This window comes from Armigeres subalbatus, chromosome 2 (assembly GCF_024139115.2).
Source record: "Armigeres subalbatus isolate Guangzhou_Male chromosome 2, GZ_Asu_2, whole genome shotgun sequence".
Classification (NCBI taxonomy): domain Eukaryota; kingdom Metazoa; phylum Arthropoda; class Insecta; order Diptera; family Culicidae; genus Armigeres; species Armigeres subalbatus.
The window spans coordinates 305,056,683-305,074,293 of NC_085140.1; the positions used below are offsets into that span (position 1 = coordinate 305,056,683).

The following is a 17,611-nucleotide window of genomic DNA, read 5'->3' on the forward strand; positions in this document are numbered from 1 at the left end:
CTCAACAATTGCTTTGAACAATTAACCGAAGAAAAGGATAGCGATGTACATGAGCTTTTTACTCTATGCCGATCACTTATAGTTCTACAAATAATTGGCATGGCAATTCAGCAGCACTTCTTCTTCTTCTTCAGTGGCTCTACATTCCAACTGGAACTTGGCCTGCTTTTCAACTTAGTATTTTATTAGCATTTCCACAGTTATTAATTGTAAGCTTTTCTATGTCCGCCATTGCATGAGTATGTATCTTGTGTAGCCAGTACAATGGATACACTATGCCGAGGGAGTCGAGAATGTTTCCAACCCGAAAACATCCTAGACCAGACCGAGAATCGAACTCGCCATCTCCGGATTGGCAATCCTACGCCTTTGCTCTCAAGGTTACTGGAGACCCAATTCAGCAGCATATCCTGCTAATTACTAGAAGTTAACTTTAGTTTCTTCAAGTCGAGTCAAGTACGAGACACTGAAGACGGCCTTACATTTGAGGTCGAAATACGTATCTGTCAAGATACAATTAAGTGGTGGAATTCAATGGGATTGTACTAACTCGTCTTATGACAAGTGAAGACATTCCACTAAAAAGCTCAACATAATTTTCTTATCATGTTAACTTTAGTGTTTTTACTATGCCATTTAAAAAAAACGTTGGGTGTACAGCTATCTATTTAACCCTTATGCGGCCAAAAAACAAACAAACGTGGATTGTAACAAGCTACCCGTGTTCCACTAAATTGATATTTTCATAACTTCAATAATTTTCAGCCGATTTGGATATGTTTGGCCGTTTTGGAAACAGAAACTCATATACTTTTTGTCCTTTCTCAAGGTTTACACTTTTTGTCCATGGTTATACTTTAGGGTGGCTCAAATTAGTATGGAATAAACTTTTTCCATTTTTTTGACGGGCCGCCCACTTATTCGGTTTTATTTGACGCTTTGATGCTCTGGACAAAATTTCAGCCAAATCGGTCAACGTTTGGGCGGTGCTAAACTCTTTGGAAGTTTATATGCAAAAATGTACGCAGAAACATCCAAAAACTGTGATTTGCAGTTATACGGCACAATTTACGATGAAGAATTATGATACTCATTCAGATCGTAGAGAATTTAATACATAATGTTATGCTGAAAACCGCGAGAAGAATAGTGTTTGCCCGGCGAAGTTATTAACATTTCTCTGCAGTGGGGTTTGAGCAAATTTCGTTTTTTCTCTTGAAAAGAAACAAATTCACCCATACAACACTCCAGTAAAATGCTAATATCTTTGCCCACTGTTTTTGGATGTTTCTGCATACATTTTTGCATATAAACTTCCAAAGAGTTTAGCACCGTCCAAACGTTGACCGATTTGGCTAAAATTTTGTCCAGAGCATCAGGGAGTCAAATAGAACCGAATAAGTGCACAATGGTCGGGTTCGTCAAATTTCACGACATAAATCGATAACTCGAAAATCATCAGTGTTAGAGTTTTGATGTATTCAGAAGAAATGATCTACAAGAAGTGGTCTATTTTTGGTGTAAGTTGTCATTAGGTGGCCTTGGGTGAAATTTTTTTGGATATGTATTTTTTACCCTTTTGAGTTAGGAGTTCATATAATTCTACAAAGTTGTAGAGAATTTAATTCTAAGCATTTTGCTTAATAAACATTTATTTTATCTCATATAGGTAATGTTTATGACAAAATTGCTAAATTTAGATAGGGTGGTCCCTAAAAAAATAGTTTTTACCTTCCACTTTCATCAATTCAGAATATTTTCAAAAACTGTCTTAGCATCGCTTCACGGTCTTTGGAAGGCGCCTATTTTGGTTACATAAGATGGTTGATAGCTTCATTTTCAAGCATATTATAAGCGTTTTTTCATGAAAAAGTGATATTTTTCTGAGCATTCTACTGCAGCTAGTAGCAAATATTAGCAAACATTTCAATCGTAATCTGAAAGTATACATGCAGGCCCATCAAATCCATGGTATTTCATTTGTCCATCTTTGTCCACTTTTGTTTGACGATAGTATTATTTTTGTACGAAAAATTAGGGTAAAACACATATGTCATCTTTCGGATTTTCACAATATTTGGTAGAATAAAAGACAAGAACACCGTCTTCGACCAGAGGTCGTACAGACTGAACACTTAACACCTAGACAGCTGACAGGATACATAATACCCAGTGGGCCGGTGGAGAATTTTTCGATCACGAAAAGATTCCTTCTTACCGAGGCGGGAATCGAGCCCACGCTCCATAGTCCATGGCTCTAGACGATTGACGGCGCTAACCGCACGGCCACAAAGCCCACAAAAAATCGTTCTTTATCTGAAATATTGAAATCAACTCGTGTAAAACAGAAGTCGAAAAAATCATTTTGACATTTTAACTACTGGAACAATTTTCAAGGTGTTCTCATGAAATAAATGCTTAAGAGCGCTACTTTTGTGGCGAAATACAAAATCATAAAATTCAAGTTGGTTTTTCATGGCTAATTCGCATAATAATTTCAATTTCACAGTTTCTAAGTGAGGGTCGCTAATTACTACATGTGATTCCATGAACATTGATAATTGGTCTAGTAAGGCTTGATCGCGACAAAATCTGGACACATAACTTTAAGAATAAAAATAATCCGCTGTTGGTTTATTTCGGTACGTTTTTCACTTCAAATGGCTTCATTCCTTATCGATGCTTCGATGTATGCACGAAACTTGGTGACATTTGAATTTTCTAAGAAATAATACGTGCCGAAAGATCTGGCATCCTCAGTAGAATTTGTTTCGAGCTCGTATCCTTCTGGTGGCTCATAAAATCCGTTTTTGTTCCACTCTCTGACGTTTTAGATATTGTCAAACAAGCATCGACAAATTTTAAAACGCTTTGAGCAGTGTTCACATGAAAACAAAATGTTTTTAGTCAGTTTCTGGATCGAGAGACCCGAATTTCAATTGCGACTGCACACAATAATTTCCGAACCTGCAATTCCTTCGACGCCATTATTCACTACGTACTTGAAACACTTATAAGAAATATATTTTCAGAAAGTACAGACATACATTCAGCAATCTACGAAATATTTCACTCGTTGATGAACTATTTCAAAAGTTATACGTCTTCAAAGGTGTCCAGATTTTGTCGCATACAAGCCTTTAGTTCGAAAAATATGTTTTAAAAAAATATTTTTCAAAATGTTGATTTTTTCGACCATCCTGGATCGAAATTGGACAAAATTAAAAAGTAAGTTTATTTATTTTCGAAAAAATGATTCTAAAAATATTGCGAAAATCAGAGATATGGTATATGTGTTTCCCATGGAATAGCTGATTTTTCATACAAAAAGTAATATGAATATCAAACAAAAGTGGACAAACATGGACAAATGAAATACCATGGATTTGATGGGCCTGCATGTATACTTTCAGATTACGATTGAAATGTTTGCTAATATTTGCTACTAGCTGCAGTAGAATGCTCAGAAAAATATCACTTTTTCATGAAAAATCGCTTATAATATGCTTGGAAATGAAGCTATCAACCATCTTATGTAATCAAAAGATGTGCCATCCAAAGACCGTGAAGCGCTGTAAAGACAGTTTTTGAAAATATTCTGAATTGATGAAAGTGGAAGCTAAAAAGTATTTTTTCGGGGCCAATTTATCTAAATTTAGCAATTTTGTCATAAAACATTACCTATATGAGATAAAATAAATGTTTATTAAGCAAATGTGCTTAGAATTAAATTCTCTACAACTTTGTAGAATTATATGAACTCCTAACTCAAAAGGGTAAAAAAGTACATTTCCAAAAAAATTTCACCGGAGGGCCACTCTAATGACAACTTACACTAGAAATAGACCTCTTCTTGTAGATCATTTCTTCTGAAGACTTCGAAACTCTTGCACTGATGGTTTTCGAGTTATCGATTTATGTCGTGAAATTTGAGGAATCCGACCATTGTGAAGTGGGCGGCATCAAAAAAGTTTTGTTGATGTTTTTGAGCCACCTGCTGGTATATGCAACATGCTCTTTACGCTTCTTAGAATTGAAGGTGTTCACATCAGTATATAATGTTTACTGAATAGATTGAAAAGTCAGTAAATACGAGAACCGAAACTCCGGTATTTTATTCATTTCTACCGCCAGCTTTTCAAAACTAAACGTCAACTGAGCTCGTTGGTTGAAAACCCAATTTGCTCGCATTTTTTTTTTCATTCGAAGTGCTGGAAGCAAACACTACAGTTGGTCTTTTTCGCTAACGGTTCTTGAAGGATCAATTCGCGTTTTCCGGAATCGGAAGAATTAGCATCGCCTTAAGCATCTCTAAAGATTGTTGGTGTTGGTGTTGTTGCACTGGTGAATCTCCAAAAGAAATAGAAATATACGTCCTTGGATACGTCTTATTCCTCAAACATACCGGATGCTGCAGTTTCTATTTGCCGTAATTACATCTTCCTGGTTCCTATAGCATCACTCCATACCTTAGCAGTATAGTGATAGATAAATTTCATACTTGCCGGCTTAATCATTATATGAAGTACAAGTACACCACCTAACTACAAATATTTAGAAAAAAATCTCAATTTTTGAATCCAGCAGGAAATATCAATTTTTTTACATAAACTTTTTTAAATTGCTATCTTTGAAGTTGGGCAACGATAAATATTTGTTCCTTTTTTAAACATATTCTGCCATTAAGAATAATGATGTCTTAATTATTACTTTTTTATTTAAAACAAACAAAAAAATAACTGAAAAATTCGGTAAACCACAGTAAACAAAAAAAATTACCGAGAAATTCAGCATAAAAAAATACTGACTTTACCAGTATTTTTTGACGTTTCATGAGTTCAAATCTTTACCGAGTTTTCAGTACCACTTAAAATTACTGAGTTAAGTCAGCTGTTCAAAAACCCAGTAAAATTGTACCGACTCCGGTAATCGAAACTAACAGTGTAAAATAGACCCCATCTCCTATCCCTACCTCCTCGTGATGCTGGCAAACTTAGGGAAGATCGGGTAACCAACCACGGTGGGAACTATGGTGGTATGCTGACAGGGAAGGGGGGGTTTGCTCCTCTCCGGAGGTGCAATCTGTTCAGGTGTGATCTGTTCTCCATGTCAGGATTGGCTCACAACAGCGTCTGTTCTCCATGTTAAGGGCGGCTGATCATCGTCCGAGTGCCAGCGAGGGACTCCAAGTCAAACTGTGCACCATGGTCCACCGGGAATAAGGAGGAATGGTCCTCCGGAAATTTAGGGGGTTTGGTGTCAGGCCCTGCAAGCCAACCTTTTAAAGAACATAAGCAACGAACAATCAACAAGAGAGTACGGACCGGAACCATCGACGAAGACCACCGCGACGAAAAGGGACTAGCGATTGGAAACTCGATTCGTGGAACTGCAAATCTCTCAACTTCATCGGGAGCACACGCATACTCGCCGATGTGCTCAAGAACCGTGGATCCGGCATCGTAGCGCTGCAAGATGTTTGTTGGAAGGGATCAATGGTGCGAATCAGAGGTAATCATACCATCTACCAGAGCTGCGGCAACACACACGAGTTGGGAACAGCTTTCATAGTGATGTGCGATATGTAAAGGCGCGTGATCGGGGAGTGGCCGATCAATGAGAGAATGTGCAGGTTGAGGATCAAAGGCCGGTTCTTCAACTTCAGCATAATCAACGTCCATAGCCCACACTGCGGAAGCACTGCTGATGATAAGGATGCATTCTACGCGCAGCTGGAACGTGAGTACGACAGCTGCCCAAGCCACGATGTCAAAATCATCATACGAGATTTGAACGCTCAGATTGGCCAAGAGGAGGAGTTTAGAACCGACTATAAGAAAACGGCCTACGACTGATTGATTTCGCCGCCTCCAAGAATTTGGCCATTTGCAGCACCTACTTCCAACACAGCCTCCCGTATCGGTACACCTGGAGATCACCACTGCAGACATAATCACAAATCGACCACGTTCTGATTGATGGACGGCACTTCTTCGACATTATCGACGTCAGGACATATCGTGGCGCTAACATCGACTCTGACCACTATCTGGTGATGGTTAAAATGCGCCCCAACCTATCCGTCATCAACAATGTTCGGTACCGACGACCGCCGCGGTACGACCTAGAGCGACTGAAGCCACCTGATGTCGCCACTGCATACGCGCAGCATCTCGAGGCAGCATTGCCGGAAGAGGGTGAGCTCGATGGGGACGCTCTGGATGACTGCTGGAATACAGTTAAAGCAGCCATAAACGACGCAGCGGAGAACAACGTCGGGTATGTGGGACGAAGTCGACGGAACGATTGGTTCGACGAAGAGTGCAGACAGATTCTGGAGGAGAAAGACGCAGCGCGGGCGATCACGCTGCAGCAAGGTACCCTGCAGAACGTGGAACGTTATAGACGGAAGCGGAGACAGCAGACCCGCCTTTTCAGGAGAAAAAACGCCGCTTGGAAGAAGCGGAGTGCGAGGAGATGGAACAGATGTGTCGGTCTCAAGAAACACGCAAGTTCTATCAGAAGCTCAACGCATCCCGCAAAGGCTTCGTGCCGCGAGCCGAAATGTGCAGGCATAATGAAGGAAGCATCTTAACGGACGAACGTGTGGTGATCGAAAGGTGGAAGCAGCGCTACGAGGAACATTTGAATGGCGCTGAGAGTACAGGCAGTAAAAGCCAAGGCAGCGAAGGAGATGACTACGTCAGTTCAGCGGTCGATGGAAGCCAATCAGCCCCCACCTAGAGGGAAGTTAAGGATCCCATCATTCAACAGCTAAAGACCAATAAATCAGCTGGTAAGCATGGTATCCGAGCTGAGCTCATCAAGATGGGCCCGGAAAAGCTAGCCACTTGTCTGCACAAACTGATAGTCAGAATCTGGGAAACTGAACAGCTACCGGAGGAGTGGAAGGAAGGGGTTATAGCTCCATCTACAAGAAAGGTGACAAACTGGAGTGTGAGAACTTTCGAGCGATCACCATCCTTAATGCCGCCTACAAAGTGATATTCCAGATCATCTTCCGTCGTCTGTCACCATTAGTGAATGAGTTCGTGGGAAGTTGTCAAGCCGACTTCGTTGACGGCCGCTCGTCAACGGACCAGATCTTTACTGTACGGCAAATCCTTCAAAAATGCCGTGAATACCAAGTCCCAACGCATCATCTGTTCGTTGATTTCAAGGCGGCATACGACAGTATAGACCGCGTAGAGCTATGGAAAATTATGGACGAGAACAGCTTCCCTGGGAAGCTTACCAGACTGATCAAAGCAACGGTGGATGGTGTGCAAAACTGTGTGAAGATTTCGGGCGAACACTCCAGTTCGTTCGAATCGCGCCAGGGACTAAGACAAGGTGATGGACGTTCGTGCCTGTTGTTCAACATTGCGCTAGAAGGTGTCATGCGGGGAGCCGGGTGTAACAGCCGGGGTACGATTTTCAACAGATCCAGTCAATTTATTTGTTTCGCGGATGACATGGACACTGCCGGCAGAACATTTGCAAAGGTGGCAGAACTGCTTGAGAAGGACTTGCGAGCCCTTGGAGTATTCGAGAGACGGGTGCTTACTATCATCTTTGGCGGTGGGCAAGAAGACGGTGTGTGGCGGCGAAGAATGAACCACGATCTTGCCCAGTTCTACGGCGAACCCAGTATCCAGAAGGTAGCTAAAGCCGGAAGAGAAACACGTGTACCCTGTCGGCCACCCACGTGGTATAAAAAATGAACGTGATTTTCTCACAGATGCTATATTTTATGGAGTTTGTAGATGTCATCGAGTTTCTGCTTCCAGCTATAAAAAGACATTTAAATATCACCACTTGAAGTTGAAAAAGGCATAAGGGTTTCCTGTCGGCCGCATAAGGGATAGTGAATGAAGCGAGTTATGGGATCACCGAACGGATCTGTGTGTTAAGGATGCGGGGCAAACTCTTCAATTATTAATTATGAATAAAAAGTAGTAAACTCTACAATAAAGTAGCTACTACTTAGTAGTAAGGTTTAATAAAGCTCGGAATAAAGTATGCTTTGGTATAAACAAAACACGTTTTCGAACATAGCAGGAGATACTACTTTCGAAAATAAACGAGTAGTATTTAGGTACTAGGTACTAAGTGCATGGTGGCAGCTAGAGATAGAGGAAGACCTAGTAGTGTAGGTGCAGAGGTAGTGCTTGATAGGGATGTGTTTGTGGTTGTTGATGAATATGTTTACCTTGCAACGCCCTTGGAATGTGATAATTACGTTTCCCGGGAAGTGAAAAGACGTAATGCTGATGCGAATAGGACCTGCTATGGCTACAGATGGAAACGAAATTTTCCCAATATAAAACTGATTCTACCAGTGGCCCTTAATGGGCATGAAACATGGACGTTACAAAAGACGAACTGGAGAGCTTTCGAGCGAAAAGTGCTGCGTACAATACTCGGAGGGAAACTAGAAAATGGTGTGTTGCCCATACGTATGAATCATGAGTTGTATCAAGAAGAAAATATAGTGAATCATATAAAATACGACATGCTTCGGTGGGCTGGTCACTTACTGCAAATGTCGCAAGAAAGAATAGCGAAAACAATAATCGACAGAAAACCAGGAAGAGGCCGGCCGCTTCGTGGAAGACCACGAACATGCTGTCTGCACGCGGTAGAATCTAACATGATGACCCTAAGGTCTGTCTCATTTGGAGAATTTAACTTAAAAGTGACAGTTCGAAAATTAAAAAATCACCCCGTTATAAGAATGGCTGGTGCTACCCAGCAATTCCAACAGGACATCGATGGAAAATGATTCGATATCTGTCAAAAGTAATCTTGCTCTGCGAGCAGGGTTATTTGATAGTTATTGAAATGTCACTTTTAAGTTTAATTTCAGTTTAATTATCCAATTGAGACAGACCCTAAACGTTCGGAAAAATTGGAAGAACATCGCCCAAGGCGATTATGAAGCTCTACAATACGCCAGGCATAGGTGTATCGACGCTGTAGCCAACCAGGTATCCAGGTAGGTAAGCGGAAGAGGCCGCAGGCTTCATGGAGGGCCGCGTACACGATGGCTTTCTGCAGTTGAAGAGGACCTGAGGGCGCTCAACGTTCAGGGCGACTGGAAGGATCGTGTCCAGTGGAGAAGGATACTCCATTTGGCGTAGGTTCATGGAAGAGCTGTAGCCCATCAAGTATCAAGTAAGTAAGCAGAGTATTTTACCGAAACAATAATTAAAATACCAACTAGGTTCAAGCGAATCAAAAGTTCAAATTATTGATATGTAAAATGGGAATAAGTCAAATAAATTAAAACACCCATTTCTGTACTTGCTTTACTTAGAGCAACGTGTATTCTATCTATGCAATTTGCTGTGGGCGGGAAGTACGAAGTCAATAACAGAACGGTACAATGTATTTCTTAAAAGAAAGAGGAAAATATGCCATAAACAGTAATGATATAAAACAGAATCTATCCTCAATTCGTCATTCTCTGCTTAAAAAAAGATCTAATCTCGCAGAACAAACATTTTGCCCTCTAAGTAGTCTTTTGTCTCCTTCATAACTCGCTCGTGACGCGGTTCGCATTCCTGTTGCTCGCGCACACGTTATAATGCCATCATTTCCTGCAACGACTTTAAATAAGCTTCGTGCAGCTTCCGAACAAAGTCCGTATCGTGCTTGATGAGATAACTGATGGCCTGAATGAGCTGTGCCTGGGTCAGTGGTTCAACGGTTCCCACCATCGGGGAAAAATCCCGGCGGAGGGTGATGATTGTTGTTTGCTTTGGAGAGCAAATCTGCGACCGAAGCTGGCTGACTGCCTCCTCCATTGGGGTGATCCGGATGCTTTTGTTCGCCGCACTAGCGAACAAATCCGACAACCCTTTGGCGGCACTGCTCGAGCTGGATGCAAACATGGTTGGGGGCATGAGTGCTGGCTTAGTTCCACTTCCGCCAATGACATTTGTCGGTGGGTTCAACACCGAAGCAGAATTGTTTAGAGAGTTGTTGCTCATTAGGTCGGATTTTTTCAACAACTCGTGCAACGGCTGTTGCTGCTGATGTCGGGATTCTAGTTCACTTATTTCGATTGGTTTAGTTTTCGGAATTGGTTGATTGTTGTTCCGAACTGCGGCCAAGTTGGTTGAGCTAAGGAAAGTGGCTAATGGGGAACTTCCAAGCTCTTGAACAGGCGCAGATCCTGCATTTATAGGAATACCCATCAGTTTGAAGCTATTTTCTAGCTCACTGACTTCCGGCGTGAGCTTGCCTGTGGCGGTAGCCTCCTTCTGAGGCGTCGTGGCACGATGTTGCTTCTCGATCTGCTCTAGTGTGTGCACCGGATTCGTCATTAAAGTTTGAAATAGTGGTACTTCCGAGGCCGCTGGCTGTTTTGCTGCGGCGAAAAAGTTGACCACACTTTGCGGTGCATCAGGAACAATGTTGATAGCCGCAGACGGGTTTCGGCTCGGTACCGGCGGCTCCTGCTGGGCAACTGCAATCGTTGGTTTCCCGGTACTATTGTTGAAGTCTTCCTGGGCTTTCGTCAACATCGAGAAAATATCCACGTTGTTACCTTTAAAACGAGAAACAAAAGAATGTTTTAGAGTACCGTGAATATGTACCATTAGACTGGCCCAGGAAACAAAAATTTGTCTAAATCTAAGGGGCACATGCAAAATATGCAAAAACTCAAACGATTGAAATTATTCAAGCCAGGAGACTTAGTTGGCCACTTGAGTATTTCACAAAATTTCCAATATGGGTCAGTAATGAATATGTATGGAGACTGGATGAAACCTGTGGAGAACTATGACATTCCTTATAATATATGTGAGCCATCATGTATGGATTGGGAAGTCGGAAGTCCCACTGCTCGTGACGGTTCCATAAAATTCTTTGCAGATGGCTTAAAAATTGGAACAAAAACGGAGCAGGCATCTTTGGCTCTGGGGTTGCGATCTCAGTTGCAATGGAAAAGTATACAACAGTGTTTCAAGCGGAGATTTGTGCTATAATGAAATGTGCTAATGTCTGTCTTAAGAGGAATTATTTCTATTTTCTCTGATAGTCAAGCGGCACTCAAAGCATTGAGTAGCTTTGAATGTACGTCAAAACTTGTCGGAGAATGCATTCTTTCATTGCAAAAGGTGTGCCAAGAGAACTCCGTAAACCTATGCTGGGTTCCGGGACACTGTGGCATTGAAGTTAATGAAAAGGCAGACGAGCTGGCGAAACAAGGTTCATTGGCCCAGAACCTTTCTGTGGTATATCATACTGTACCATAAAAATGGAATTGAAACCCTGAGAAGCACAAAGGTTGATGACCAACTTGATGGTCGCCAAAAAGCGTGCTCAATCAAAGAGATTTATAATTCCCAATGTTTCAATAACCAACAAACTTTTAAAGCTCCATAAGAGGGCTTTTTGTACCATTACTGGCCTAATAATCGGACACTGCTCGAGTAGATATCATTTGAGAAAAATTTGCCAGATTCAAAACGATATCTGTCGTTTCTGTAACATGGAACGTGAAACCTCGGAACATCTGCTTTGCAGTTGTTATGCATTGAACAAATGTAGATCCAAATTTCTCAATAGTGGATTTATGCAACCAAGTGAAATTTGGAACGCAAATCCTGGAAAGGTAGTGAGTTTTATTGATTCAATTTTTCCGGACCGGGAACGCGTCTTAGGTTGATTAATTGAGAAATGGTGATGAACCTACAAGATGCGGAATTTATAGCAAATAGGGGTGTATTAGAGTGGGGCGTTATGGCCATTTTTTCAAAAACAACTGTGCAGAATTTGGGCCCGATTTGTTGCTTCTTTGATTTCCGCATCGCGTTTGAAGTTTGTATGGAAATTAGTATGGGAGAACGTATATTTTTGCATTTTGGCTTCCAGAGGTTTCAGTTCATCATAAACCAAATGACACATTGCGTTAAAGCATAATCCAAAGCATGCCGAAAAACTTTACCGAAGAAGGAACGTCCACGAAATAAGTAATAACGATTCGAAGATTGAGTGCTCAAACCATATGCAAAAAATCGTTTATTCTGCCAGCACTGCCGAGCTACGTGGACCAACAATATAACTGAGTGTTATTTCAAAATTATTGATCTTATAGGACTTTGGAGCTAATGGGAGTTATGACCACCCGGTAGTGCTGGCAGAAACATTTATTTTTCGCATATGGTTTGAACAATAAATTTTCGAAGCGTAATAACATTTTTTGTAGACCTTCTTCGGCAAAATCTTTTGGCATCTTTCAGACTATATGTTAACGTATTGAGTCATGTGGTTAAAAACATAAAAAAGTGCATTTTCCTATATTATTCTCCATATAAATTTAAAACGTGATGCGGAAGGCGAGGACACAACCAGTTGAGCCCATATGTTGCACAGTTGATTGAGGTCCCAAAACAGTTCAGAAAAACCTTGACTTGATTGGATAGGGTTTGCGTTTTTCCATACACCTGCTCCCCACTCTAAGGGGTATACATACTAGAGTGGGGCGTCATGGTATTTTTTTCAAATCAATGGTTTTTCGAAGTCATTATGAACAACTGTGCAGAATTTGGGACCGATTGGTTGCTTCCTCGCTTTCCGCATTGCGTTTGAAGTTCGTATGGAAATTAGTATGGGAGAACGTATATTTTTGCATTTCTACTACTAGAGGTTTCAGTTCATCGTAAACCAAGTAACACATTGCGTTAAATTATAACCCAAAGGATGCCGAAAAACTTTGCTGAAGAAGGCACGTCCACGAAAGAAGTTATAACGCTTCGAACATTGAGTGTTCAAACCATATGCAAAAAATCGTTTATTCTGCCAGCACTGCCGTACTACGTAGACCAATAAATTAACTGAGTGTTATTTCAAAACAATTGATCTTATAGGGCTTTAGAGCTAATGGGAGCTATCGGAGCTATCCGGAATTATTACACAAAGAAAAAAAAACCGAAAGGAAGGAAGTAGGGTTTTGTTCTTCGATAACCATAGGCTGCCCGGTAGTGCTGGCAGAAACATTGATTTCTTGCATATGATTTGAACAATCAATTTTCGAAACGTAATAACATTTTTTGTAGACCTTCCAGCTACGTACCTTCTTCGGCAAAGTCTTTCGGCATCTGCCTGACTATATGCTATCGTATTGAGTCACATGATTGATGATAAATTGAAGCCGCTAAGAGCAAAAATGTAAAAAAAAGTACGTTTTCCCATACTAATCTTCATGTAAATTTAAAACGCGATGCGGCATGCGAGGTTGCAACCAATCGAGCCCATATTTTGCACAGTTGATTCCCAAAACGATTCAGAAAAACCTTGATCTCACTTGATCGGACGGAGTTAGGGTTTTTCCATACAACTGCGCCCCACTTTAATACATACCGTCGTAGGGGGTGAAAATGGGTCAAATGGGGACGAGAATGGGTCACTGTTTCAACTGCTTTCAACTCCATGTAGGATAGATTGAATGTATCTGAAGGCAAGAAAACTAAAATATAGGAGACCTTTTTGAACGATTTTGTTTTCCGACCTTCAGGCTGTCAGTGAGAGCGATGACCCATTCTCACCCCCAGATCCATTGTCACCCCCGATGGCGGTACCACAAAAGTTCAACTCAGCAGTGGTCTCACACCCCAACAAAAAAAAAAGGAAATGGGCCTTTGGGTGAGAAAATTTATTTCTAAAATTTTCAGCACTAACTGTGTCACCTACACATGTTGCATAATTTCAGCCAATTCACACAGAAATATACTGCCGATGTGTAGGGGAAGGTGGATAGACTTGATCCCCGGGGAGACTTGATCACCCCCTGTTTTATCGAGAACTAAAATAGTTTTTTCTAGCGTATTTTTTAGTATAGATCCTCTAGACAAATGACCTTTATGTAGTGAGTTATTTTTTGGATTGACAACCATATTTATTCTGCAGGGCGTTTTGTATGTTTTGACCTTCCTAAAGATTTTTATATTTGCCACTCGAAATTTGAACAACTTTTCATATCAATGACCAAAGTCTTTCGTTTTTTCACAGCAACATGCTTATTTGACAATGACATTTGACGAAAAAATTCAAAAAAATTAAAAACCGTTCTTAGGCTTCTAATTTTTTGTAGACTTGGCGGATTTGATGAAGGTTTGGCAGGAAAAATTATATCTTGTGCCGGTCCGGTCTGTCCGCTCTGTCTTTCTCTGTCCGGTCTAGGATGTTTTCGGGTTGGAAACATTCTCGACACCCTGGGCATAGTGTATCCATTGTACTTGCCACACAAGATACTACATACTCATGCAATGGCTGGCATAGCAAAGCTCTCAATTAATAACTGAGGAAATACTAATAGAATACTAAGTTGAAAAGCCGTCCTAGTTCCAGTTGGAATGTAGAGTCATTGAAGAAGAAGAAGAATGTAAATAATCCCATAGAATTCAAAAACTTTTTTTTCTTTCCAGCTGGGCCAGTCTAGTGTACCTTATTCTAAGCTTTGGAAAATGTTCATGGCAATATTCTTGCTATTTACTAAAGATGTCATATTCTGTAGTAGATGCGTAACTATAATACTCAGAAATGTATGAATAATATTTTTAAAATCTATAAGCCTTCAATCTATAACTTACCCGCTCCATTTCCATTTGCTTGCGTTTTCCCCATATCAGTTTTTTTCTTGCTTCCGGAATTGTTACAAATGTCCACAAACTTGCCGATCACCTCACGGATTCGGTCACACTCGGAATTGTTGTAGAACCAGAACCCTCGAATGCGCGATCGTTCGTTACGGTATAGCAAAAACGGCGGCTGCGACTGTAGCTCGATCTGGCCGGTGATTGGTTCCACCAGAGAGTTTGTATTCAGACGATTGTTTATGAATATGCTGTGGTAGGGCTCCGCGGTTCGGCTGTAGATGAACAGGGCTCCCTCGATGTCCGTCTTCTCCCACTCGTTCTCAGCGGTGTTGAATGTGTAGAATGCAACGTGTGCCGATGAATTTACAATATCTTTTGCATACGGATCTGAACGTTGAATGGCAACTAAATTCATACGCAGTTCGGTTTGATCGGCCATCACTTTCCAAAATCGTCACCAGTTTACTGCCGAATCAACAATCAGCTCACTTTTTTGGACAACCAGAACAATAATCAATCTTTTTTTGGGTTAACAAGAGGATCAGATCAAACTTTTACATCTATCAAAGTAACGAGCAACAAATAACACTGTAAACGCGATACGATATTTTCCAGACGCCAATTGATTTTTCAATTTTTCACTTGAAAATAGAAAAACCTCTCTTCGCACACGCAAAATCTGCTGCAAATCGCATCCAGATGAAAAGCGATGATGATGGCTTTACTTTTGCACAATGATGATGACATATCTGTCACTGGCCAATCATCATCGCCGATGAGGAGCATTGAAAACTTACGTGCGCGCACGAATATTTCAAGAAAGCTTTATAGATTTCAAGCACAACTTTTACTTATTCAGAATTAAAAAAAAATATATAAATATATAAAGCTGCGCAAAGAGGATCTTCCACGGCATAGGGCGAGCGGTAACGGCAGCCAGATTGCCTGCGGGTTAGTCTCTGGTTTAACGTTTCTAGAGGTCAACTACAGCCGCCGTTCCCAGCATTTTGATCAATGTGGTAGTGCTGATGAAGTATGGATTCAAGCCTTCTTATTTACCACATTGATTAAAATGCTCGGAACGGTGGGTGCAGTTGACCTCCAGCAACGTCAAACCAGAGACTAACCTGCAGTCAAGCTGGCAGCCATTACCGAGCGGTAATGGCCGCCAATTTACCTGCGGGTTAGTCTCTGATATGACGTTTGTGGAGGTTAAGGACATAGTTGGAAGAGTACCAAGATGGCAGTCAAAATGGCACCGGACCTTCCACCCGTCAACCCTAGCAACCCTATAACCAGAGACCGGCGGAGTGAAAAACTGTCGAAATGGCAACGTATGAAAATGCATGAAATCGTAACAATGATTCTGGCATCACTTGAACTTTTTGCTTGCTTCTTATGGATGCAAAAAGTAAACAAGTTGAAATGGAACCGCTTTTGACGGTTTGATTGGAAACAAGATGGCGTCTTCGCCGATCTCTTATTGTAGTATTTCTAGTCAACCCCACACCTCCCGCACTCCTCTCCCACCAACATTCGAATGCATCGAACAAAACTTTAATATTCAAATTACTAACCTGTTCACAGCATATTTATTCACTTCCCGTGATAATGAACATGTTTCTCTCTATTTCGGTTCGAATTATATAATAAATCAGCAGTTTTGTGCCAATTTAATAGCCGCTCGCGATTTGGTGGGTTTATCACTGCACTTCACATCTTCTCAAAGGGCATTGAAAAATTCAAGTTTTTACTCACTTCTCCGCACATGAGCAGCCCGAAATGTTGATAGAATGCAAATTAAACATCACTTTTTGAAATCAGCCACTCGTTTCAACCGAAAACTTAATATAAACCGCTTTTTTTGCCCGAAAAAAACGATTAAAAACTGATCGCGGAGCGAATGTAAACAGCGGCACCGACAGCAGCAAACTAATAACTAGGGTGGTTCAAATAATTTTTCTCCGTCACGTTCAGTTGATTAAGATTTATAATTTGGGTGTCATCCGATGGTTTGAGCTGGTTTGTATAGAAGCTTACCGTGCACAGGTCGTTTCAGGTTTGTATGACAGTTGATATGGCGAGGTTGAATTTAACATTATTCTGATTCTGGCACTCCGTCATTGGGCGCTGGCGAGGGGGAAGACCATATGACTGGATGAAATATTCAAGAGCTTTAACTCCATAGAGTAGAGTAGACAATGGACATTGAATGGTCGTTCCAATGGTTGGGAGTCAATTTTAATCGAGGTTGCGAATCTTTAGCATGATAATTAGGCTTCTCAGAAGGCATCAACAAAATAGCCAGAATTTGTTTGTGATATCTATCGCACCAGGGGCAGATACTTCATACAAAAAGTGTGACATGCGGGGTATAAAATGCTATTTTTTGCGTTACGTAATCAATGGATCTTTCCTGCAGTGCGGTTTCATTCAGTGAAGTCTCTGGAATGTTGCTTTCAGCTATGTAGGTTCTCTTTTCGCCAGCGTTTGGAGGGAGGCGCTGTAGCCAGTGTAATGAAAGGTTTAGTTTCTCATACTAGTTTTCATACAAACTTGAACCGGCTTGTGTTCAACCAGTTTTTCTCAAATCGGTTTTTGGAGGACACTCGGAGCATGGGGGGAATCGAGTGAGTGTGGTGGAGCTGGGTCGTTTTTTGAACCACCCTACTAATATTCTTTGTTTTTTTATAAATACGGCACCAATACTACTACAGTATATGACAGTTTTTATTGTACCAATATTTTCAAAGCTTTGTTTTGGTACTCAACCCACCTTCACCTTAACCGCATCCATCGTTCCGAACATTCTGACCACTCAGAGACTGAGTGAATTTGTATTGCCGACTCTTTTTGACGTAGAATAACGTCTTTCGGTAAGACAGGGGGTCATTCCAAAGTTTCAAATTTGGGACCGTCACGAAAAGAGGTCAGGAAGCACAAGCCAATAACTCAGTCATTTTTCAACGGATTCCGGAGATTTTGGTATGAGTCGATCAATG

General features: G+C 41.1%; 1 protein-coding gene across 1 annotated transcript; it reads right to left on the bottom strand.

Moving 5' to 3' along the window:
- Window positions 1-9,297: 9,297 nt before the first annotated feature.
- Window positions 9,298-15,325, bottom strand: LOC134216673 (mRNA-decapping enzyme 1A-like). The gene is given in 4 exon segments (XM_062695518.1): window positions 9,298-9,725; window positions 9,727-9,830; window positions 9,833-10,555; window positions 14,604-15,325. Coding segments are annotated over 4 exon segments (1,413 nt in total). The 5' UTR covers window positions 15,049-15,325; the 3' UTR covers window positions 9,298-9,584.
- Window positions 15,326-17,611: the final 2,286 nt, after the last annotated feature.